The sequence below is a fragment of the Manis pentadactyla genome, chromosome 14, assembly GCF_030020395.1.
Source record: "Manis pentadactyla isolate mManPen7 chromosome 14, mManPen7.hap1, whole genome shotgun sequence".
Lineage (NCBI taxonomy): Eukaryota > Metazoa > Chordata > Mammalia > Pholidota > Manidae > Manis > Manis pentadactyla.
The window spans coordinates 5,456,923-5,479,778 of NC_080032.1; the positions used below are offsets into that span (position 1 = coordinate 5,456,923).

The 22,856-nt window shown below is 57.9% G+C and overlaps 1 protein-coding gene across 2 annotated transcripts in view; it reads right to left on the reverse strand.

Annotated features, from left to right (window-relative positions):
- Positions 1–22,856, reverse strand: part of BCR (BCR activator of RhoGEF and GTPase) — a 107,740-nt gene that overhangs the window by 16,858 nt on the left and 68,026 nt on the right. For both annotated transcript variants that reach the window (XM_057492309.1, XM_057492310.1), the window contains exons 5-15: positions 19,233–19,340; positions 17,110–17,170; positions 15,877–15,929; positions 14,093–14,233; positions 8,319–8,440; positions 7,108–7,276; positions 5,909–6,028; positions 5,011–5,086; positions 3,586–3,690; positions 2,883–2,957; positions 563–660 (exon numbers count right to left, since the gene is read on the reverse strand). In XM_057492309.1, the coding sequence (XP_057348292.1) occupies positions 563–660; positions 2,883–2,957; positions 3,586–3,690; positions 5,011–5,086; positions 5,909–6,028; positions 7,108–7,276; positions 8,319–8,440; positions 14,093–14,233; positions 15,877–15,929; positions 17,110–17,170; positions 19,233–19,340 (1,128 nt within the window). The remainder of the gene's footprint in view (positions 1–562; positions 661–2,882; positions 2,958–3,585; positions 3,691–5,010; positions 5,087–5,908; positions 6,029–7,107; positions 7,277–8,318; positions 8,441–14,092; positions 14,234–15,876; positions 15,930–17,109; positions 17,171–19,232; positions 19,341–22,856) is intronic.

Genomic DNA, 22,856 nt, shown 5'->3' on the forward strand with positions numbered 1-22,856 from the left:
CAATTACCCCCGACTCCTGAAGACTCAAAGCCAGACGGTATGCGGGCAGTTCTCCAAGGTGGAGAAAAACCGAGCAGCAAACTACAAAACCAACACCAGGGACAAGCACACAGGAGCCTTCAGCCCAGTGAGGCCAGACAGCAGGGCCTCTGGGTCCCCAGCCCCCGCGAGCAGAGGGCCCAGCTTCCAGCAACCAAGAGGGAGAGCTCATTCCAACTTCTGAGGAAACACGCTATGGAAACCTTCCAAGTAAACGCAAAGCAATAACAAAGGCGGCACAAAAGCCCTGTTAAGTTCTTTTCCTGAACACACTTCTCTGGCAATACAGGTGGTTTCTTTGTGATAGGTGGTAGTGGGGAGTACGATTCTCAGGAACAGGGAGATAAAATCTCTCGGACACATCCTCCCCTTCCCTGCCCCAGGAGATTCCTGGAATGCTGGTGGAATGCCTCGCCTTGGCCTTCGGGGGAAGCCATCCGGAAGCCCCCAGGGCCTCAGGCTCTCAGACTCCATGGACCATATCCTGGCTGGCTGGCAGGAGAGACTTGCCCGGAAGCCTCACCTCATTCCAGTTTGGTGCAGTTGTGTCTCTGTAGACGCGTGTCTTGGCTTTATTCACAAAATACCCAAAGGAATCCACTTCCAGGGTGCAGTACAGATCTGCGGGAGGGAGACACAGGGGGTGACCATGCTTTTCCATACTACCCACATGATATTTCCAAAACAAGAAAGAAAATGGTCTTTTCTTTTTGGAAGTAAACACCAAACCAGCGGCCAGCACGCATACTGACACCTCTGGCAATGACTGCCTGTGGTGCAGTGGGAACCGGGGCCTCTCAGGACACCTGTCACTCAGTCATTGGCAAACCCCACGTGAGCTCAAGCCTCTGTGGGCTCAGGACCCTATGGCTGGGAAAATGTGCCATCACCGCCAGGGGGACACACCAGGGATCCAGGGAACTGCCTACAACCTGCGCAGACCCACTGTGAGTTTACCAGGCTATCAGGGAAGGGTGCAGCAGGCCAGTGCCAGGCACTGAGAGCAGCTCAGGACTAGGCAGGTTGTGGGGTGCAGGGTGAGCAGAGGGTGGCGAGGCCTGGTGGTAGAGACCAGGGAGAAGGCCAGGGCAGGTGGCCAGAGCAATGAAGAAACTCCACTGGAGAATGGCATGTCACTGATACCACCTGTGACCTGGACAGTGGCTTCCAGCCTGGCCACAGGATGGGCAGGACATGAAATACAAGGAACAAGTTTGGGGGTCACAGGGATAGGTTCTGTTTGGGCGTGGGGAGTCTAGAACATGGGTCGGTGAGAAGACAAATGGAAAGGCAACAGAGGGAGGTCAGGAGAGGTAAGTAGGGCTGGAGAGGTTGCTCCAGGCGTCATCCGCCTTGCTGACGGGAGGATCCCCGGAGCAGGAAGGAGCTGCAGCGAGGGAGGAAGGCCTAGGCGGAAGCCCCCAAAATACTAGCATTTGTGGGGCTGCCTTAACAGAGAAAGGGGCCCCGGGGAACAATGATGCACGTTCAACAGCTTTATGGAGGTACAACCTGCCTACCATAAAAGCCATCCGTTTTAAGTTGGAGGATTTTTGGTAAATTCACACACTTGTGCAAACTGCACCACCATCATTTCAGGACTCTGCCCCCACCCCAAAAGCCCCCTTGGGTTCAAATGATGTCACTTCTCCCATCCCAAGTCCCAGACCACCATGAATAGGCTTTCTGTCTCCACATTTTGCCTTTTCTAAAAATTTTATATACAAGTAGTCGTCTGCATCTGGTGTCTTTTGTTGAGCACTAACTCTTTTCAGGCTCATTCATGCTGCTGCCTGTATCAGCAGTTCCTTTCATTGCCAAGTGCTGGTCCATACACAGATAAACCATGCTTTGTTTATCATTCATGTCCAGGTCTTTATGTGGACATATGTTTTCATTTCCTCAAGTAAATACTTGAGAGGCTGCTGGGTCACAGGGCAGGGGTGTGTTTAACTTTTTAAGAATCCGAGAAAGTGTCTTCCAGGGTGGCTGAGCTGCTCTGCATTCCCGCCAGCAGCGTCTGAGGGCCCAGTTCTCTCCACTTCCCAGCCAGCATCCACCGCTGGGAATCCTTCTGACTGTTGCCATCCCGATGGGTGTGAGGTGGCACCGCACTGTGGTTTTAATTGAGCGTCTTTTCCTGTGCTTACTAGCTATTTGGATGTCCTTGGGGAAGAGTCAATGAACACCTCTTGCTTAATTTTTTTTATTGGGTTTTCTCTTTAGTATTGAATTCTGTGAATTCTCTATACATCCTGGGCACACGTCCTTTATGGTGTATGGATGGTTTGTAGGTAATAACCTTCTCTTCTGTGGCTTGTTGGGGGATTCTCGTTTTGTTTTGCGGCAATAGCGGAAAGGTCGGCAAAACAGAGCCTTCCCTACGCCCTGGACCCTCCAAGGGGCCCTGAGGGCTTGCGTGGAGCCACGCTGAGGCATGCAGCACTCCTCCCAGACTGAAAGCAGCCAGCCTTCACTGCGCTGACAGCTCGAGTAGATGGGGGACCCCTCCAAAGGGAAAGGAGGAAGGGGGTATCCAAACAGCTCATCAGAGCAGTCAAATCTACTTGGCTGATGGGGTCAAGGTGCCATGGCCCCCCTAGCTTGGAACCTAGGCCATGTTTTCTGTCTGCAAACTGTGGCACCTGTGATTACACGACGCGGCTGCATGGGGCAGCTCACTGGCTCGCAGGACCTGAGGAAGGCACAGAAATGGCCGGTCCCTCTGGGCATCAACCAGCACCAGCACCTCAATGATGCCTGCTGGTAAGGGGGCCAGCCCCTGGCACCCATGCCCTCGGGCTCAGTGCCCTGACACCTCCCTCCACAAACCAGCCACTTACGTGAACTCTGTGTAAAGCCGGTGGCGGAGTGCACGATGACATTCAGGAACCCGGAGAGCCCGGGAGATTCGTCATCTGTGCGAGAGACGAGAAGTGAGCGTCTGTTCTGAGAGGGGAGGCAGGTGACAGGCTCTGTTTCAAAATCGACCCTCAAGGGGGCACTGTGTGACTGTCATTGGCAAGGGGCAGGACAACGTCATGAGCCAGGAACAAACCCATCGTGGCCTATGGCTCAAGGACCTAAGGATCTAAGTTGGGGTCACAGCACAGGTCAACCAGTGACTGAGACAGATGTAGTAATGTTCCCAGGACAGGCGAGGGGTCGGGGTAGCAAGCAACATGGGTACACGTGCACATGCGTATACAAGCATGTACCTGTGTCAAGGAGCGTGTGTGTATGCCAGAGTGTATGCAAAATGCAGCATGACAGAGTGTGTGGGAGGGAAGCACCTGGCTAGTGGGGACAGAGGGGCAGGATAAGACCCAGGGCAGGAAGGTCTGAGGAGTGCCTTGTGACTAGGGACAAAGCCATCGGTTGCCTTAACCAGCCAGCAGCTGGGGAGACACCACCCTTAACCCATCCCGCCACCCCTGGAAGGGGCTGACAGGCCCAAACGGCACACACATTCCTCTCAAGGACACACATGGTCCCAAGGACAGCACCATCATGGGAAGGGGTGGTGGCCTCTGCAGGGTGGCCCACCTTCCTTGTTGATGGTCAGTGGAATGCTGTGGACAGTCTGAAGCTTGACACACGAGTTGGTCAGCATCTGCAGCTCCACGGACGTCAGCGAGAAGCTCTTGAAGCCTGAGATGGGGGAGCATGGGTGCATCAGCCAGCCAGCCTACAGGGCTCTCGGACCTCCCGGGACACCCAGAGGGCATTACTCCTAGGTCCCCACACTGGACCCTCACCATGCCCCAGCGAGCAGCAGTAAGTGGCAGAGTGATGTGTGGCCCCAGAAGCCCCAGAGGGTGAGAAGAATCAGCATAATGCTTAGAAACATAGGTATCTGCCTGCAACCCAAGCACAGCCACACGGCAAGTGTGAGAGGGCCACGCGGAGCATCTTCCCGTAGGGCGTCCCCAGACACCCAGCACAGCTCTGCCCCATACCCTGCTAATGTGGGCCCCATTGCTCCCCTGGCGAGGAAAGGGGCTTATTTCTGTACAATGCTGAGCAGGGAAGATGCTGCCACTCTGCAAGTGGTCTGGGTGCCCTGGGAACCGAGCACAGGCAGGGCTGCGGGAAGCAGCCACCAGAGCTGCCAGGAGTGCCTTGTTCCCCAGGACGCAGGGGCACTGCAGGGAGGCAGGGAGGGGCACGGGTCAGCCCACCCTGGACACAGTGCTCAGCCAGGTGCCCCTGCAAGTGGGACAGTGGCACACAGAGAGAGCAGGTGGGAGCCACTTAGCCAGGACAGCTCAGGAGTCCCAAACCATATGGCTCGGGGGCAGAGCAGGGAACCAGGCAGCTACAGCCCCAGGACTTGGGGTGGGTCTGCTTCCTACCCATGAAGACTGCCATGCAGCACGGGGGCAGCTCTGAGCTGGGCAGGAAAAAACTGTGCACAGAGAGAAGCACCCAGGAGAGGGGCTGGGCTGTTCAAGGGGAGTGAGCACCCTGCCCTGAGAGTGTCATGGGGAGGCTGCAGGGACAGGGGAGTGGGGCCAGCAGTGTGGCTGTCCAGGGGGGCTCAGTCAAGGGCCCTTTGGCATCAGCACCTGCTGGGGTGTGGGGCAGGCCTGGATGGGCAGGCAAGGGGGGTGAGCTGTGTGTGGGGGGCAGGCCCAGGGGAAGGCAGCAAGGGTGTAAGGTGGCCCCAGGGGGCAGGCTGGGAATCCAGGGGAGGCTTGGGAGAGGGGGAAGGGCTCCTAGAGGAGGGCAGAGGGTCAGTGGGGTGGCACACAGGGGATGCGGGGGAGGCCTGGAAGCACGGAGGGCATGGGGCCCTAGCAGGACAGCAACTCTCCAATGGTTTCCTGTCAGAGCTCCACAGAACATTCACTTGGAGCAAAGCCCCACGCGCAGCCGCCTTGGGGAACAGAAAGGTCAGAAACCACAGGAGGAGCACAGCATCCACCCCAAAGTCCCGGAGCAGAGGGCCTACCGGGCAGAGCCACTTACACTTCTTCTGCTGCTCCCGGATGGTCTCCCTCCACTCGGCGCGCTCATAGTCAGATGAAATCAGGAATGTGTAACTCTAGGAAGGCGAGGACACAGCCCAGTTACCGCTGCTCCAGCTGAGGCGATGCTCTGGCCGCCATCCGTGTGGAGTCCTCTGGGGCACCCCCACAAGGCACACGTACCCTGGTCCGGCCTGGGGCCAGTGTGGCTCACGGCACGGCCCATCGCTTCTGGGACTCTCTGGCCCTCCCACCAGCTGGGCTTTGGGCCACAGCTCCCGCGCCCTCTGCAGGCCCGCCTCTGGCACCAGCCCTCGCCTGGACTGCCTGGGTCAGAGCGCGGAGTGTTGTAGCTCAGGGCCAGGGAGGAGGTTACCAGGTGGGATCTGCAGAGGTGAGGGCTGATGCTGCATCCAAGCCCTAAGCCCTGAGCCGTGACCCCGAGACAAGGGTCCTGGACAGCCTACCTGCCGGCTCTCCCGGCTGCAGGCTGACAGGTGTGTGTGACACCCACGGAGGGAGAGTCCCAGGCTGCCAGGGCACTCAGAGCCAGATCCGGGAGGGAAGGGACCTGTCCTGCCTACAAGGCTCCCTCCCAGATGGCACCCCTGTAGGCCTGAGTCTGCAGAAACTTGCCAGCCCTCCCCTACCCCCACTGCCCCAGACTCCCTGGAGACCCCACCACTCCCAGCAATCAGCCTGGGGCTGTGGCCCAAGCGCCGGTCAAAGGCCCACGTGCTGGTGCCTGCCATGCTAGACAAGCCTCTCTTCGCAAGGGGATGCTCTCCAGAAGAAATGGGCTGCCGCTGAAAAGGCCACCTGGGCACTGGGGGCCAGGTGGGTCTGCCTGGTAGAGCAGGGGCCCATGGCCTGCCGGGCGGGACCCGGAGGGTGCTCACCTTGCCGTTGCGGTTGTGCACCCTGAAGGCCATGCTGGGGGACATGAGCAGGAGCAGCGACTCCTGCTCTGAGAGCTTCTTCTTCAGCCTCTCGATGGCCTTGCTGCCCTTGTTTGCTCTCTGTGGGGAGAGGCCACACACTCACTTCACTCCATTGTACCTGCGCCACCTATGCCCACTCGGTCAGTCCCCACTGCCCCCAGCGCTCGGGCTTCAGTCAGTGGCCATGGGCCACAGGGCCGAGGCCCAGCACAGGCTGCCAGGCATGCTCAGTCAATGCTTCCTGAAGGAATCACAGTCCTCCTCATGAGGGCAGAGGAGGCACCCTTCAAACTCCCTTCTTTTGATCCCTCCAAACTTGGACAATATCCAGGAGACCATGGTGACCCAGAGGGCCCCTTTGCCTTCCTGGGTCTGACCACACTTCAGCGTCAGGCCTCCCCAGAGTGTATGTGAGGGTCCTGATGGAGGGCTAGACACATCCCTGGGCCTGATCAGGAAAACCCTCCCAGCTACAGGCTGCGTGCCTCCCTCCTGAAGCCCCTCTGCCCCAGGGAGGAGACCACGCTGTCTGCCACTAAACGACGGGCACAGCGTGGACGAGAGCAGTGGTGGCCAGGCACAGCGCTCGAGAGCTGGAGGACAGAGCCTGGGCTTGCCGTCTGCTCCAGGACACCTGGCTGCAGAGGCCACAGCCCCATCTGGATGAATAAAGCACCTTGCAGTCACACAGGTCTCCTGGCGCTTTCCCCAGTCTACTGGGCCTGTGGCGCAGTAGGACAGCAGGTGGGTGAGGGCTCAGGATGACCCGTCCTGCTGCGTCCACCTCAGCTGGGTGTCCCTGGACTGAGGCCCAACCCATCTGCGCCACTGCACAGCCCCTGCTCTGGCCCAGGAGGACCCTACACAGGAGGAAGGAGCCCCTCAAGTCTTCTCAACCTCTCCGGAAACAAGCCGGGGCAGTACAGAACCCCCCAAGGGTGCATGCTCCCTCCTGGGGCTCCGTTAGGGCAGCTGGGCACCTCCCCGATCCTGTGTCCCGGGAGGCTCCTGACAGGATGCCCGCTGCTCCAAGGGCCTACAGGGGTCCTGGAAGCGGGGAATCTTGCACAGCAGAGCTCACCCACTGGCCTGTGGGCAAGGGGCTGCTGCCCACTTGAGCCACAGAGCCCACCTTGCTCCCACCCAGTGGGCCCCACCTTCTCTCTCTGGATGTCGTTCTTGATGTGAGAGATCTTGATCTTCATGGCATCCAGCTCCTCGTCCAGCACCAGGGGGATGTTGGGGGCCGCCTCTGACTCGTCCACCGTCTGGAAGCTGAGGTCCGTGAGAGGGATGTACCACTTGCAGTCATATTGTTGGGTTTTGCTGGGAGGGGGAAAAAGCATGTTAGCATACTGGCTGACTTCCTTTGCTAACAGCACTGCTTTCAAGAGCCAGAAAACTGTGTTTGTGGCTTGCACAGTTTGCATGACTTTAAAACCCAGCACATGGTCCGTGTAACAGGCCGGCATGAGGCCATTGGCAGACCCTGGCAAACCGGGCTCTGTGATTCCTGGGGACTGTCCCCCCGCATGTGTGATCTGGCCCAGAGGGGTCTGACCAACCCCGATCGATCTTACCCTGTGCCAGTGGTGGCAGCTCCCGGGCTCCCTGACATGGGGCACACAGAGGCACCAATGGCAGGACTGCAGCACCCCAGAGCTGCAGAGTATGAGGAGCAGCAGATCTACCATGTGTAATTCCCTGTCTTGGGAACCGAGGCTCTCTTCTGAGTTCATTAAATCCACTAAGTATGATGATGGCCGAATGGGGGGAAGAGCCCAGTTCTGGTCCTTCCCAATGTGACCTTCTTTCTCCATTCCAGCCCATGCAGCCTGGGAAGTCTGGTTCCTGGGAGGGGCTGTGGGGGTTCTGCACGCCTATGCTGAGAACAACTCAGGAGCCATCACCATGTTTGGGGAGACCAAGTGCAGCGATCATCTAGTGATACCTGCCAAGGGCAGGGGAGGGGCAGCCACCCCCACCCCACCACCTGCCAGCCTGCACCAGACCTGGCAGCCCCCTGACCTGTCACTCGCTCTTCCCAGGTCACAGAATGACAGTCCTGCAGTAACACCTGAGGTTATAGTCAGGTTCCCCTCTCACTGTAGGGTAACTGCCTGGTCACCCATCCCGACCTGGAACATATCTAGATTGTTAGTGATGACCTTTGACCTTGAGCCCAGCATCACATCCAGCTGGAAATGGAATGTAAGTTAGCTGAGAGCAGCCTGGCCTCACAGTTACCTACCCCTCCAGGCCCATGTCGAAAGGTCTTTAAAGAGCTATGTTTCCTCCATATACAAAACTGACCCCGAGCCTCCCAGAGACCCTCCCTTGCCAGCAGGACGGGCTGCAGGACACTCACCCTCCGCTTTGCTTCTTGAGCTTGGTGCAGAGGAGCAGGTCGGTGAACAGGAAGACGTGGCGCAGCTTGCGGGCCCCCTCCACCAGCTCCACCATGAAGCTGTCCTTCAGCAGCTGCCGGTGCTGTGGTGAGGAGGGGGAGACAGGGGCTCAGGTTAGGGAGTGGGCCACTGGGGGTGCGGGTGGCCTCTTCTCCTTGCACCTCCAACCCTCAGACCCACTTTCTGGGGTGTACCCTCATCCCAGCAAGTGCATGTGCTGCACGCACTCCTCCAGCCCCTCCTGGGTGCCTGGCCTGTGGGAGAGGACGACTGGAAGGGGTGACGGCCATCAGCCTGAAGGCCAGGGAGGGACCTGTTACGGCCAAGTCAATAGTCTGCTGTGAAAACGATGGAGGGAGCACCTCTCAGTGGCAAGGCCAGGCCTCTCCAGGGCAGCAAACGGATACCCGGAGTGGGCACGAGGCCAGCCACGTGATGCAGGGAACACTCCCCCAGAGGGACCGCCATGGTGCAGGCCCTCAGGAAGAGTGTGGCACCCTGGGCATGGATAGGGCACCTGGTGCGCGGGGAAGGGGTTGGCCACAGTGTGTAAGGGGGCCAGGCCTGGTTCTGAGGGTGGCGGGAGGCCAGGCAGGGTGCCCACTGACACAGGATGCCGGGACACCTGCAGCCTGAGCCCGAGATGGCCTCCCCAGGGCCTACTGGGCACCTGGAGTGAGCATGGGCGGGAGGCACTAGCCCCTAGCAAGCCATGCACTTCTGTACTGGGTGCTTCACCCAAAAGACAAGGGGTGACCCCGCTGGCTCACACAGCTCCACGGGGTGCTGGATGGGCACATGGAAGTAAGTCAGTAATTCCTTTAATCAACAGTGTCCAGCATCTCCTAAAGGCCACGCTGTGCCACACTGAGGACAGGGAGACGGGGTGAAAGGCTGACCCAGCAAGCCTTCCCTACACCTGTTCCAGGTGTGCTGTGCAAGCACACAGCCAGCCATCGGATGTGATCCCCACAACACCACAAAGGCAGATACTAAGGCCCATTCCACAGATGAGAAGCCAGCCTCAGAGAGGCCCACCACCCATCCCAGGCAGCACAGCAAATGAGCAAGCATGGACGCTCAGTGGCCTGCCCTTGGCAGCTGCTAAACCCAGGGGGCCCAGGTGCTCAGTGGGCGTCTGGCCAGCCTGGCCTCAGGGAAGGCCCCCCAAGAGAGGCCAACTCCCCGCCCCTCACCGTGATGGCCAGGGAAGGTTCCGGAGGGTCAGGTACACATCCCAGAGCAGGCAAAGACGCACAGGTCTCCCCAGCGGAGGGCGCGCTAGCCCCCCACCTCCCTACTCCCGGCCTTCAGCAGGTCCACTGCCTGCAGCCTCAATGTCCTCTCAGGGGCCTCGGACCCCCTGAACTCTCCCACGCCCTCTGCAGGAGCTGCGGGCAGCGGAGCCTGGGCCCGCACACCCCCAGAGGCAAAGGCATCACTACGACACGTGGCTTGGCTCACAGTGGTCTGCCAGCCCCGGGCCCCAGACAGCTGACTTGAACAGGAGCCACTGGAGCCCATGGGATGGAAAGTCAAAGGGCTGGAAGGCGGCAGCATGCCAGGGCTGTGGTGTGCTGGCACTTACAGTCACCCCCTGGTGTCGGCACCCTTGGGAGGTGAGAAAGATGTACACCTGGAGAAACGTCCCATACGGTGTTGGAGACCCCAGAGACACCCTGTCTGCTGGGTCTACATCAGGGAACACGTCTGGGCAGGGTCCTGGGACACCAAGGTCCTCAGGGATGAATGGATGGCAGCCTCCTCGGCAGGGACAGCAGACGGTCTACCAGCCCGGGGGCGGGGACCAAGGGACCCTCTGTGAGTGGGGGAGATGCGGCAGGACAGCCAACCTCTCCCATACAAAGGCGCTGAGCTTCTGGACATTACCAGCAGAGGGCGCCCTATGTCCAGCGCGGAAGTGGACTGGTCCCCCGGCTGGCAGGTCAGAAATGCCCAGTGTCCAGGGCTGCCCTGCAAAGCCCCCTGCCACCAGTTGGCTTACTCTCACCCCTGCCAGGTCCTGCTGCTCACTTTCTTCTGAAATGTCACCTTCATCCTCCACAAAGCCATTGTTACCCTGGCACTATTGGCAGCCTGCCGGGCTCACAAGGCTGACTATGGGCGGCACACAGGCCCAGTGTGCTCGGGCTGCAGCCGCCGACGCTCTGATGGGCAGACTCAGTTTTGACGCTGTGACAGATGCCAGGGCCCTCCTCAAACAGCCTGACCTGTGCAAACCGTCATCTTTCTAAGAGAAGTCCCAAAGTTGCAGGTACCTTGATGCCTCCTAGCCTGCCCAAGTGCCATTGGTGTACTAGCCTGTGCCCTGCTGTGTGCTGCACCCCATCTCTGAGGACCGCGGTGCATGTCACCTGCTGGCCCCTCACTGCACAGGTGTTGGACAGCAGTGGCTGTCCTCTAAGCATAGGGCCCCATCGCCGTGAGCCTGCCCTGTCACGTCCCGATTGCCCTCTGTCCTGAGGAGGCACCAGGCTTCGCTGACTGAGTCCCAGACCACCCCGGGTGTTGCAGTGTGCCTGAACAGAAAATGTCCAGCAAAGGGGTGGGAAGGAGGGGCCTCCCAGCCCTGGGAAAATAGGGCCTCCAACTGTGACACTGACAGATTCACAAAGGGAGCCCAGACCCCAGCAAAGAGACTAGAGTCGGGAACTGGAGGGCAGCAGGAGGGGTTGGAGTCAGCGGTATTGGGGGGCGGTTTGTGCACCACGTTCTCCATCCCTCTCTCCCCAGGTTCCTGGCACCCTAGCACAAGACAGTTCTGAGGGATGAAGCCTTCCCAATCCTGGGGCCCAGACTCTCAAGGCTGGTGGGCCCATCCTGACCCACAGTCTGGGGCCGACCCCAATGGATGCCTCCTTCCTGGCTCAACTGGTTGGCCAACCTGGCCCGGGACAACCCGGCCTGAAGCCCCAAGCCAAGGGAGGTTCCTGCTGCTCACACAGTCCCAGTGAGAATACAGCAATCGCTATCGGCCCATTTCAGGGACAGCAGAGGCCAAGGATAGAAGATCCGGGGGAGAAGGGCAGAGAAACGAAGGGATGCATGGAAGGAATGTGGTGAAGGGGGGTCCAAGTGAGTCTGCACAGGCCTGGCGCAGGGCCACTCTGCTGGGCTGTGGCCATCACCTGGGCCTCCTCTCTGGTAACCAGTTCCTGTGGGGATACCAGCTGGCCAAGGAGACACCTGTCAAGTAGATGTCTCTCCCAGAAACACTCACCACTTCTAGTCCCACCTGCCTGTCAGGTCCTCTGGGGCACACAGGCCGGGGTGTGGTCGGTGAGGTCACATGGTTGGGAAGGACTGTCCTGTGACAGCATCTTATGCAAACAACCCCAGAGCTGTAGAAGAGAGAGGGCCGGGACCCCACTGGAACCTGGGGACAGGCAGCACCACACTTCTGGGGGTCTGAGGGGTGGAGAGCAACTCAGAAGAACCGGTTTTTGGGGACTGCTGGAGAGAACATGCGTCTCTTCATGTGTGTCCCCGTGTGTATATGTATCCCTGAGTCTCTGTGTCCTTATGTGTCCCTGTCCCTTTGCACGTATGTTTGTGTTCCTCTGCATATGTTCCGTGAGCCCATGTTCCATGCATCCCCATGGGTATAAGCGTGTGTCCTTGTGTGACGTCCTCTGCATGTTGTGGTGCGCAGCAGCCGTGGTGGGGGAATGGCTCTCCCTCTGGGGAGCCCCCCCGCATCCCAGTGGGGAGCACCTGCTGGAGGGGACGCTGATGTCTCCCCAGGGAGTGCCGTGCCAGAGCCGCTGCCACCTCCCCGGCCTGTCACCTGCCCTCCTCTTGCCTCTCCACCATGTAATACGGGCTCAGCCGCTTCCTTTCTCTGAGCCTCAGTTTCCCTAAAGTTAAAATGGGAGTGAAACACCAGCCTGGTGGCATGCTTTAGAGGACCACGTGGGCCTCTGCCAAGGCTACTGGCTACCACTGCCAAGTCCTCTGGAGGTGCAGGCCTCGCACAGGGGCCCTGTCACTGGGCTCCTCCTGCATCATGACAATCATACAGGGGGTGGCGGGCACTGTCACCCCCCATCTACGGACAAGCAAACGGGCCCAGTGAGGTTACGCCATGTGTCACAGTCTTCTGAGGAGGGGCGCCTCCTTCCCAAGGGGCCTTCCCTAGGCTGGCCGGCCACCGCCAGCTGTCACCCGGGCACCACAGCCCCGACCCCAGCTACAGCCCACCCAGAGCCTCTCTGGGAAGACCCACCTGGAAAAGGCAGGCTGTTACTGGCTGACTACCTGTGTCCCCCCACAGTTCTCATGTTGAAGCCCAACCCACCTGGAGGCGGGGCCTTTGGGATGATGGGGTTTGGAGGAGGTCCTGAGGGAAGACCCCGTGATGGGACTGGCACCCTTGTAGGAGGAAGGCAGAGCTCTCCCTCTCTCACCGCTCGCACAGTGAGGAGGCGGCCATCTGTGAGGCCACACCCCGGCCTGGCGGCACCGGGGACCCCAACCCCTGCCCTGTCCTCACCCCACCTCCTTCTCCGCAGCACCCCTTGCACACTTGGCCAGCAGGGTCCAGACTCTCCACCTCTTCAATCCTCCACCGAAAGGCCACCTTTCTCGTCTGCAGGAGCCTCACCGCCTCTCAGCCACAGCCCGCACCATGGCACCGCCCCGCAGCTCCTGCTCAGCCCGCCCGCCCACCTCCCTCCACGAGGGCTCGTGCGACCCAAGCAGAGGATGGCTCCAGGAAGCGGCTAGCTCTTGGGAAACAAACACCAAAGCAGGACCACCCCGTTCGCCTGAGCCTGAGCTGGGATGCTGTGCAGCCCCTGGCACAGAGCTTAGAGCAGAAAGGCAGGTGGCCACGCTGGGGACTCACCCCGTGGTGTGAGGCTGATTAGGCTCTCAGTGGCAGCCTCAGTCAGGCTCACTGCCACCATGTCCCCACCATGTCCCCACCCGAGCCATACGGCTCCTATCCCTGCACGAGACCCAGAGGCAGTGGGTCAGCGACCCCCAGGCTTAGTGCCGCTTCCAACAAAGGGTGTCACACTCACGCCAGATGCCAGCTCCGACTCGCACACCTCCGCCGACCCATTGTGTGCACCCACCCAGGATGGCACTGGGCTAGCACCAAGCTGGGCTCTCCCAGGAAGGGGTACAGGCCACCAGAGCAGGCTGGGTCAGTGCGTCCATAGCTCCTGTTCTGCATGCTCTTATGGGTGACATGCAGGGGAATGAAGACTGGGGTGGCTGTCAGTGGCAGGGAGGGAGGGGGCGAGCCCTCCTGGCTGCAGACGTCAGGACCACCACCTTCAGCCTGTCTCCAGTTACAAATGCAAACCACATCTGCCTCCCTCCCTCCCACTTTCAAACCTTAAATCTGCTATTACAGTTTTTTTAAAGAAAGAACACTCAGGAGGAACTCGGTGGCTCCGGGTAGACAAATACTGCCCTTCTCACCAGTCTCCTCGGGTTGGGACCTGAGCTGGCAAGCATATGGGGAGAAGGAGGGGTGCTCTGGACATACCTGCTATGATAGAAGAAGAGGTGCCAAGTGAGGCATGCACCCCTGCAGCACTGCCTGATGCCACTCACACAGGACTGGGTCATGCCCCACCAGGGTCAAGGACCATCAAAGGGCACCCCCAAAATCCCTCAACACTCTGTGGAGGAATAGAGAGGGGCCCCACACACCCCCGCGTGTGCAGGCTGGGCAAACCTGGGCCACCTTGTTCTCACCCACCTCTCCCTTCTTCACGGTCATGGACTGCCGGCGGGGCGTGATCTCCTCGTTGATGCTGGACAGGAAGTTCTGTGAGATGCGGAGGGCGTCTTGTAGCAGCGGGTGGTCAGGATGGCTGGAGGGTGTGTGCTTCAGCAGGTCCTGCACCAGGCAAAAGGACTCAGTGCTGGCGCCCACCACTCTGCAAACTGCAGACCCCCACCACAGACACAAAGCCAGGCCTGCTGGCCCACCGAGAATTGCCATCACCTCCCATGACAGGCCTGGGCTGTGCAGACAGCACTTGTGATAGCGCCATCCTGGAAGCAGATCCTAAATGGTTTTCCCCCAAGCCCAAGCTGTCTGCACGCTGCTGAGAGAGGCTCCCACTCTCAGAGTCTAGGGCAGCGTTTCTTCACCTTGGCACTGTGATGCTCTGTGTCAGACCATTCTCTGTGGGGGCCATCCTGTGCATTGTAGGACGTTGGCACCACCCCTGGCCTCTACCCACTATATGCCAGTAGCCTCTTCAGTCTGCAGTTGTGGCACCAATAATGTCCCCTAGGGGGCAGAATCGGTCCCAGTCTACTGGTCTGTGCAAGGGGGACAGAAAGCTCTGGGCCTTCCAGGTGCCTCCTGCTTTAGGTAAGAGATTAAGCCTCTTCAGAATCTAGATGGGAACATTGACCCCTTCTCCAGTAGGAATGCATGTAATTCGTGCTCAAGGTCAACAACTCTGCGGTTCAGAGAAACAAAATCCCCTTCAGTCCCAAATCCTATCTGCAAAAAGAACCTGGAGACACGACATAAGCCTGGAGGCAGGCTCCGCGTCTGGGCCCCAGCCTCCCCCACTGCTCGCAGGCAGCTCCCTGCCAGGATGCTTGGCTATGCAGGCCTGGGCAAATCTCGGCAAAGGGATGGAATGAAGGGTGTTAGAGACTCTGAGGGGCCACGTGCCAGAGCCTTCCAAGCCGCAAATCGCACTTCATCTGCCTCCATCTGACAACTCTTAATCGCAGAATGGTAAGAAATCATCAAGTGTCCACTTGATGGAATGGTATGCAGATTAAATACCATGAGGCACGGTTGTTTGGGCCAAAGTAGGGCCGTCTCCATGATACAACATTAGGGGAAAAAAAGCAAAGTGTGGAATAATCTACATGGCACAACACCTGTCTAATTAAAAAAGATGTTCATATGTCGCATGTGCGTAAATAATACTTGTGGCGGTGGCTCCTTTGTGCGGAGGAGGCAGAAACAGAGATGAAAACTCCACAACTCCTGTGTTTAGGTTGTAAACTAAAAAAATATATACACCTGTATGACTTGCCATCTAGATACCTGAATAGGGTCACCCAGGCAGTTAGGATTAGGGTCCATTTTTGTTTTCTGGTTTTGTTTCTTAGCACTCAGTGACCCCCCCCCACTGCCTGCAGGAGCAGGCCCACTGAGGCAGGGCCCCCCAGGTACCCTGGCCCCAGGCTGGGAGGCAGTGGCCCCGGAAGGCACCTAATGCCTATGCCCCCACCCATCCACCCTGGAAGCTTGGTTCACGCACCATGACCACAGGCCCTTCCCATGCAGGAAGGGGTGCTCTCTCCCTGTGCTGGCTTCTACAAGGGCACCCAGGACACCCGGAGAGCCTGCTACATCCCCCCATCTATTCCCCTGGGAGTCCTGCATTTCTGATAAAGGTGTATGGCAGAAAAAGGGTGGTGGGTGGGCAACAGTTCAAACATCACCGTCAGCCCTTAGAATAGCAGATGCCAAAGCTCCGGTGTTAAGGCCCAGGTGGAGTGACTCACGTGCAGGACCAATGTGCTGCGGGTCACCCGGTCCACAGGCTTGTAGAGCAGGGCTGCAGAAAGACAGGCAGGGTGAGACGGCCGCACACAGAGAAAGCAGACCCAGACCACCCGTGGCCCATCCGCGCTGCAAGCGCTTGGGTGGAGGGAGCAGGCCACCCGCATCCCCTGGGAACTCCCACCTCCCCAGTGATAAGGGCAAACCTGGGGCACCTGGAAGGCCCGGAAGCACGGCTTTGAGCTCTTAGTCTGACATGAAATGCCAAGTCTAGAGGCGCTAGTCAGAACGCATGCCTGCATGGCCAACTCAGGTACGACAACAAAGGGCTCAGGGTTGACACCTTTCCCTCTGGGCTGGGGAGGATGAGCCACTGAGGGTCCCAACCCTGCCCTCCAGCCCAGGGGGTCCCCTGTGCGCAGACTAGCATGCAGTTCTCAGTGTCCATCCCTACAGCGGAGAAGTCTGAGAACGGCAGGAACTAACGCTGGTGCTGACATAGCTCTCGGCTTTACGGGTGTTTCCTGGATACCTGGACCCTGCAGCACAGGAGCCCCGGCCAGCTTTGGCTGCCCCTGCTTCTTGGGGGCAGCGGTGACCCTGACCATGATGGGCATGGATTTCCTCACGTGACTCCCTCAACTAGTGTAGGACATGCATAATTATTCCCATTTTACAGACGGGGAAACTGAGGCTCGGCACATGGTGAAGCTCGGGACACTGGAGCCACATCTGCTGTCCTCTGTAGGGGTACCTGCTCACCCCACTCCACCAAGCAGGGTGAGATGTGACTGATCAGTCCCAACCCCACTTCCTGCTCAGAGCAAGGAGGGTGAACGCACGGGCCTGAGCGCCTGGCGACTCGGGCTCCACCCCTGCCTGGCCACTTAGGACCTATGTTCTGGGGGGTTACTTTTGTTCTAAACCTGTTCTCTGTCATCTGAAAAAAGGAGGAAAAAATGTCCTTACGGGGCCACTGGGGGACAATGTGACAACATTTAAAGGCCCGTCAGCGCCTGGTTTACGGCCGTTAGCTGATGCCCACCATTCTTCCCGGGTGGCAGCCTGGCGCTGGCGGCCTCCTCCTCTACCCACCTCGTCCCCTGGCGCGCTCACTGCAGGGAGTCTGGGAGAGCGAAGGCGCCGGACGGCGACCCAATGGGAGCCGTGTCTGCTTTTCTCCCAAGGGCCCATCTGCTCAAGGAGGCTGCCCCCCGGGGACACAGGGGACTCACTTTCCAAAGAATTCTTGGCCGTCTGCTCCTTGCCGTCCTTGCTGCCTCTGGCTCTCAGGTTCTGCACCCACCCCCCGAAGAAAAAGCACATTTTCAAATGGGACAATCGAAGCGGCTTTGACATGGCAAGTTCCACGGTCAGGGAACTTCAGTAGAAACCTCACCCCCTTCTCAGCGCAGAGGCGGCAAGCCTCAGGGGTGTGTTCTGGACCACAGCATGAAAAGCGGAGTGAGAGGGGCGCACGGCAGCCTCCAGATCTGCGGTTCACCTGGGACACCTTCTCAACCTCGGCAGCTGACATGTGGGGCTGGAAACTTTACCTGTGGGGGCCTGTCCTGTGTACTGTAGGGGGCTGGGCAGCAGTCCCAGCCTCTGCCGGGGTGCAGCAGCAGGCCCCTCTTCCTGTTGTGGCCATCCAACTCCCCAGGCACCACTAAATACCTACTGGGGACACCGCCCCCCATAGAGAGCCTCTGATGTAGAGAATCCTGTAAACCGAGGCAAACCTTGCCTTCCTGTGTGCACAGAACTGCTTTCTGGGAGCAGTTAAGCAGAATGCAGCGGACTGGTGGGGCTGACAGGCCACCATCCCTGGGACCCACCCAGATCCCACCTCCACCCTACCCTCTAAGATCCCAGGAGGACAACAGAGTTTTTTGGTGGGTGGGTCACATTTCAACACAACAGAATAGATGATATCACTGATTTGGTCCAAGGTGCCAAGAGAAATGAAGATACAAGATCCTCATGTGCCTAAAACTGTCTCTTGAGAGGAGCTGTGGTTAATCCCAGTATTGGGCTTCTGGACAGAAACAGCACCAGGACAGAAAGGGGCTCAGAGACGGTTCTCCAACCTTCCGTGCTGCAGGAAACCTCAGGACAGAACACTCAAGTGTTCAAAGCTCGCTGGGGCCCAGCTCCACAAAACACTTGGTTCCTCTCCTGATGTCTAGCACCCCTCAGTGATTACTCCTCCATGCCTGCCTCAGCAGCTCCCTAAGGGCGTGAAGGGTGTGACAGCCATGCATGAGACTCTGCACAAATCAAGGGCCGTGCTCAAGGGAGCCCGGGAGGTGGCACACGCACATGTGCCCCCTGGACACACTGTGCATACCAGCACCCAGAACCCTTGGAAGTCCTGCCTCAAGAAAACAAATGAATTTGGTTTAACCCCGCATTTCCCAAACTTGACTCCAAAAGTCCTGTTCACATAACTCCTATGATCTATCGCCTGGGAGCTAGCATTCCACGGAACCCACTTGGGCAGCTCTGGTCTAACTGGATGCTGCCCAGACTCATTTCTCAGGACGGAACCCGGGAGAAGGTGAAGGACCGCCACACCCCTGCGCCCTGTCCCGGGAGGGGATCCCAGCCGCGAGCCGGCTCCCAGCACTCCAGCTTGGGCTCAGACTCCTGAGCGTGTGTGGCTGTGGGATGGGAATCCTGGGGGTCACCCTACCATTGCTTCCTCCCTTCTCTGTAGAAAGCTGTCCCAGTGAACTTAACTCCCCTCCCTATAACAGTGCCTGATCTTCAAGAATCAGGTCTCTAATATGCCAAGGTTATTTGGGATTCTGCACCACCCTTCCAGCTGTTAGCGGTACAGGGGTTTACTAACTGAATGAACTAAGGAAAGGTATGAACTGAATGCTCCAGGCAAACCAGGGAGCCTGGGGAGGGAAGTTTGGAGGCCACCTGCAGCCTGGGGTGTGCACAGCCCATTACCAGCAACATCAGAGCATGACACCTCCCCACCTGCTCTCTGGCAACAATGCACAAAGTTGGCCTCAGGACTCTCGTGTCCAGACCTGTGCTGACGGGGCCGACTCTCGACACTCTTCACGCACACAGACCTTGCAAGACAGCCTCTGTCTGGGGGACCCAGCTAAGCCCGAGTCAGGCCCTGGCGCTTGGGGAAGCAGGACGTTCCTTGAACTGTCTGCTCACAACCGCATCCTTCACAAGGGGCTATCAAAGCTGACTCACAGGCATCTGGAAACAGAACTGGTTTATGACCAGACCTTGGTTTGGTACACCTCGTTCTCCCTAGTCACAGTGTACCAACGGCCAGCCCACGGTTCACTGCAGTAAGCGCAGGGGTGCACCTGTCTGAACAGCGTACCTCCGAGATTTCTGCAAACTGAGCGTTGGCCTGACAGCATTTCTCAGCCGTTTCCATGGCAACTCCATAGTTGTCTACAAAGGCCCGGTACACACCCAGCTGGCTGGCCTGCAGGGAGGAAGGAAAAGAGTGTGGGACAGGTGCAGGACAGGTATGGGCACATGCTGTTGCTCCCCATCTTTCTGAGCTATGGGCTCTGCACAGATCTGGAGAAACCCCAGGTGCAGCAGGTGGTGCAGAGCTGCAGATACCTCAGCCCCTCCGTGCTGGCCTCCCACCGCTTCCCCTCCCCACGCACTGAGTATGCTTCCCTTTCCCAAAGCAACAGATTGAGAGGTGACTCAGCCCCAGGCAGGTGATGGTTGTCCTCTTCCACAGCTGCTTATTTCTCCCATCCCACTTATTTAAATGGTGCCACCAGTAGCAGCTAAAACTGAAGGCTGTCAGTGAATACGGACCAATGTCTCTACATAGGTGGGATGGAGCAGCAGCTTCTTGCTCTGGCTGCCAGACAGCAGAGTGGACAAGGAGGTCGGCCCTCTGGCCTGCGGTGGCTGCAGTGCTCTGCTAGTGTCCAGTGCCTTCAGACACATAAGGAACATGCAATCTAGCTGCCCCTGAAAAGCAGCTCCCAATGGCCAGACACGAGCCCAGCCCAGATCTGGCAAAAGGGCCCAGGTGTCACACTGCCCACAGGGCAGGTGGGAGACCTGCTGGCTGCCAGCTGTGAGGCGAGAGGCATTTAATTTTTCTTTTGTCAAACCAAAGGTACTCATTAATAGGGGGGTCTCCTCATTTAGCCTCCTCCTCAGACACTCAATTGTGCGGCACCTTTCATGGAGGGCAGCATGCAGTCACCACCACCTCTGGGCCCCAGGCACCTGTAGAGGCAGCTGTGGGGAAACCAGTTCTCCTCACCTTGCACCAGCAAACCAGGCCTGGGGAGGGCAAGGACAGACCCCAGTCACCCACTGGTCAGGGCCTCCTTCTGCAACCCACCATGAGCTGGACGCCCAAGGCTTTCACTAATCCTGATGTCTGTTCTGTGCAGAACCTAAATTTTATTTCTACATGCATTTGCATTTGTGTTGAATTTTATGTTTCTTCCGATGACAATTCCAGATGCTGGGTAAGCCAAGCATCCTTGGTACTGTCTGGTCTCTGGCCCTGCTCCTTGCAGGGGCTGCACGGAGGGCCTGGGGGTGCATGAGGACAAGCAGCAGCTGCAGGAGGCCCCGCCCAGCCCCTACCCAGCCAATGGCCCTGACAAGTGGCTGCGTCCAGAATCCAGGCTGTCTATCATCTGTACCATTGTCAGACCAGAGCGACCCTCTCTCCCTCCTCCCTCCTCTCCTAGCCAGAGAGCACCTCCCACCAAAAGGCAGGCCTACAGCACCGCCCCACAGCCATGAATCACTCAGGGGCAGGGAGGTCTGCAAGCAGAGGAGACACACGATAAATAAGCAAACAAACGCGTAACACAGCAGATGGCTCAGAGGAGCAGGGCTGGGAGTTTCAGGCAGCTTTAGACAATGTGGTCAGGTTGGTCTCTCTGTAACATCCTGTGGGGATATTGCTGTTCAACTGTGTCCTATGAATTGTGTCCAACATTCCTGTGTGGAAGTACTAACTCCCAGCACCCTTCAAGGTAACTGGATTTGGAGATGGGGCCTAGACATGATTAGGTGAAAATGAGGCTGTAGGGTGGGCCGAATCCAATCTGACTGGGGCCTGTAATAAGAGGTTAGGACACAGACACACACAGGGACAACCATGCAAGGACACAGGGAGACAATGGCTGCCTACAGGCCACAGAGCGAGGCCTTAGGAGAAGCCAACCCTGCCAGCACCTGACCTCAACACTTCCAGCCTCCAGAACTGTGAGAAAACAGACCTCTGTTGTTAAAGCTGCCCAGACTGTGGCAGCCCCAGTGAACCAACACGGGGTCCGAGAGAGGAGAGCCCCTTTGGTTACTTCTTTTCCTACTGCCTTTCCCTAAGGAGCTCGTGTTTCCCATGTGGCTCTGGAGAAGTTCCAGACAAATCCCTCCCACATTCTTAGCTAATCCCAAACCAAGCTCCACCAGTGATGGACAGATGGAGCTCACATGCCCCCTGACGGTGGATAGAGAGACCCTGTGCCCCCTGACAGCGGGCACTGAGGACACAGCACCGCTATTGTGGTATTTAAACTTTTTTTTTTTTTTTTTTTGCCAGAGACACAGAACCTCGATCTATTCCCAAGGCAACATCCAATAAACCCAAACTGGCCTTTACCCTCCAAAAAAAGGTCAAGGTCACATAAGGCAAGCAAAGGCCAAGGACCTGCCACAGACTGTAGGAAGGTAGAGACATGACAACCAAGTACACCCCCTGGCTCTGGACTGGATCCTGAATCTGAGAATGAAGGTGGTTGGAAGGAACGTCACAGCTGACTTGGGAGAAATATGCATATGGATCACATATTAGATCCGAGTCCCGTCAGTGCGCGATTTCCTCACTGATTACTGCGCTGTGGGTTACAGAACAGCATGTCCTTGTTCTTGGCAAATACACAATGAAATATTTAGGGTTAAAAGGGCAGGTATCTGCCATTTATCCTCAAACTATTCAGTGTGTGTTATGTGTATGTACGGAGAAGACAGAGAAATGTGGAAAAATGTCACAATCAGCGTATCTGGCACACAGGAGTTCTCTGAAGTGTTTTTGCAACACTTCTGGAAGTTTGAAATGATTAGAGAAACAAAAGAATGTGCTGATAAAGTTTCAGCCAGAAGCCAAACCCTGAGTGGTAGTAGTTCTCTGCGCATTTCCGCAGGACGGGGAGTCCAGGCGTCGCCTGCATCAGGCTTTCAGAGCTTCCAGACACAGCGCATGGTCCCAGGACAGCGGAGAGGTCCCAGCTGGGGAGCCTGACACGGCGACAGGGAGCCGGCCCCACTCTTGGTCTAAATGGGCCGAGGGTGGGGCCCACGTCTGTCTGTCCTTGGGGAAACCGCAGCACCCAGCCCAGCTGGCACCTGTGTGCGAACTCAGCATGCAGTTGCTGGGCCTCGACTTCCCGCTGCAGCACCACCCCTGTCCCCACTCTGCCTGCTGCAAAGGTAGCTCAAGGACACCAGAGAAACCAGAGGAAACTTTCCCAATTCTGCATTCATTAGACTATTAAAATGTGAAAAAAAAAAAAGTTTCCGAGTGATTTCGGAATGTTATTCAGGGAAGAGGGCTGGTTGTGGTTTCTTCCCAGTAACACAATTTTCCAGTTCTCAAAAGGGCTGCAGCCTGAGTCAAATCCACCAGGCTTAAACCTGCTGACGGTTCACAGGAAGAGAAATGGTGGGCGGTTTTCAAAGATGGGCGGCACCTGCATCAACATACACCCTCTCACTCTCTGGCCACAGGGAAAGGGGTCCTAGGTGGCGAGAATCTGAAGGCAACAGGTGAAAATTTTCGTATGTTCCTTTTGTTGCTCCAGCCTGGAGTCCAGGGTGTCTGAAACCAGGACAGGGGAGGGAGGGGACTACCAACAGGAAAGCCACACCTTGGAGCGGAACACTTGCGCCCAAGTGAGCCAGGGCGAGGCCCGGGTTGGGGCTTGCAGGGTGTGTGGGAGGCCCAGAGACT